The sequence below is a fragment of the Octopus bimaculoides genome, chromosome 5, assembly GCF_001194135.2.
Source record: "Octopus bimaculoides isolate UCB-OBI-ISO-001 chromosome 5, ASM119413v2, whole genome shotgun sequence".
In the NCBI taxonomy this organism is placed as follows: domain Eukaryota; kingdom Metazoa; phylum Mollusca; class Cephalopoda; order Octopoda; family Octopodidae; genus Octopus; species Octopus bimaculoides.
The window spans coordinates 78,467,580-78,468,794 of NC_068985.1; the positions used below are offsets into that span (position 1 = coordinate 78,467,580).

The 1,215-nt window shown below is 35.1% G+C and overlaps 1 protein-coding gene across 1 annotated transcript in view; it reads right to left on the bottom strand.

Annotated features, from left to right (window-relative positions):
- The window catches only part of LOC106869254 (opioid growth factor receptor-like protein 1), a 19,759-nt gene that overhangs the window by 13,400 nt on the left and 5,144 nt on the right, over positions 1 to 1,215 (bottom strand). The window contains exon 2 of the mRNA XM_014914919.2: positions 357 to 579. Within this exon, the coding sequence (XP_014770405.1) occupies positions 357 to 579 (223 nt within the window). The remainder of the gene's footprint in view (positions 1 to 356; positions 580 to 1,215) is intronic.

Sequence of the window (1,215 nt, forward strand, 5' to 3'; positions counted from 1 at the left end):
TAAACAAAGAAGAATACGAGCATATTAAATGCAGGATAAATTTTTCATTTTTTGTTTTATTATCTCTGCTTCCGGAGAAGATAAAACAATCGCTAGGTGGCAGTTAGAACTAAATCCAAATAAGGAGAAGTGTTAAACTAATAAAATCAAGAATTCGATCGGAATTCCTTACTGTTCACTTTTTTCCCCTCCAAACGTCGAACTACACAAGTTCAAAAACGAACTTCAAAGAGTACGAATTTCAATATCACACCACACGGTAGAGCTAGGAAATTCTTCCTGATCGTTCGACAAATATAAAGAAAACAGCAACACTGTTATCTCTACACAGAAAGTTTAAAATCAAGTCAACGTACCATTGGGAAGTGACGGTTGTTTGTTGAAGTAAAACTTCAGATTCGAATTTCTATTTTCTTCAAATAAATAACGTGGAGTAGAAGAGCCCGTAAACTCTCGAAAAATAACTTTCTCTTCTTTCGGATACGTCCTTATAAAACACTTCGGTCGCTTACATATATCAGGTGTAGAAGGTGAAGATCCCGTTGTCACATGCATTACCGGAGTCATGATGTAATAGGGCTAGGTAAAGGTGATAAATGATTTACATTATTATGACTTGACACATTATTATTATTATTATTATTATTATTATTATTATTATTATTATTATTATCATTATCATCATTATTATTATTATTATTATTATTATTATTATTATATTTTAAAAAAGGATTGACGTCTTGACTATTATTATTATCATTATTATTATTATTATTATTATTATTGAGTGAGAGAGCAGTGCATGCCATCAAAGTAACACTGGGGTAAAATATATGAAGCCCATTATACCCATCAGGACAACCCGTCTGATAAGGGTACACCAGGCACATGCATCACAACTATATGTGCGCGACATGGTGATCTCATATCAAAATAAACAGCGCATGACCTCGCAGGTGGGACCCAGTTAGAATTTTCTTCTGGTCGAGTAGCCCATCCAGCTGAAAAGGTCCCTGAATAAGGTTTGTTTAAGGATGATGAACAAAACACCAATGCTTCCAAAGGTGAATTATTCAAACCCCAAAGAATTCCTCTCAACACATGGCTATGATGCTCCCCCACTACTTCTGCTCATGATCAGAGATGCACATGTCGTCAGCCACTAAGGGACATGCTCAACTGGTTAAGGTCAAACAACTGACAAGCAAATCTGGG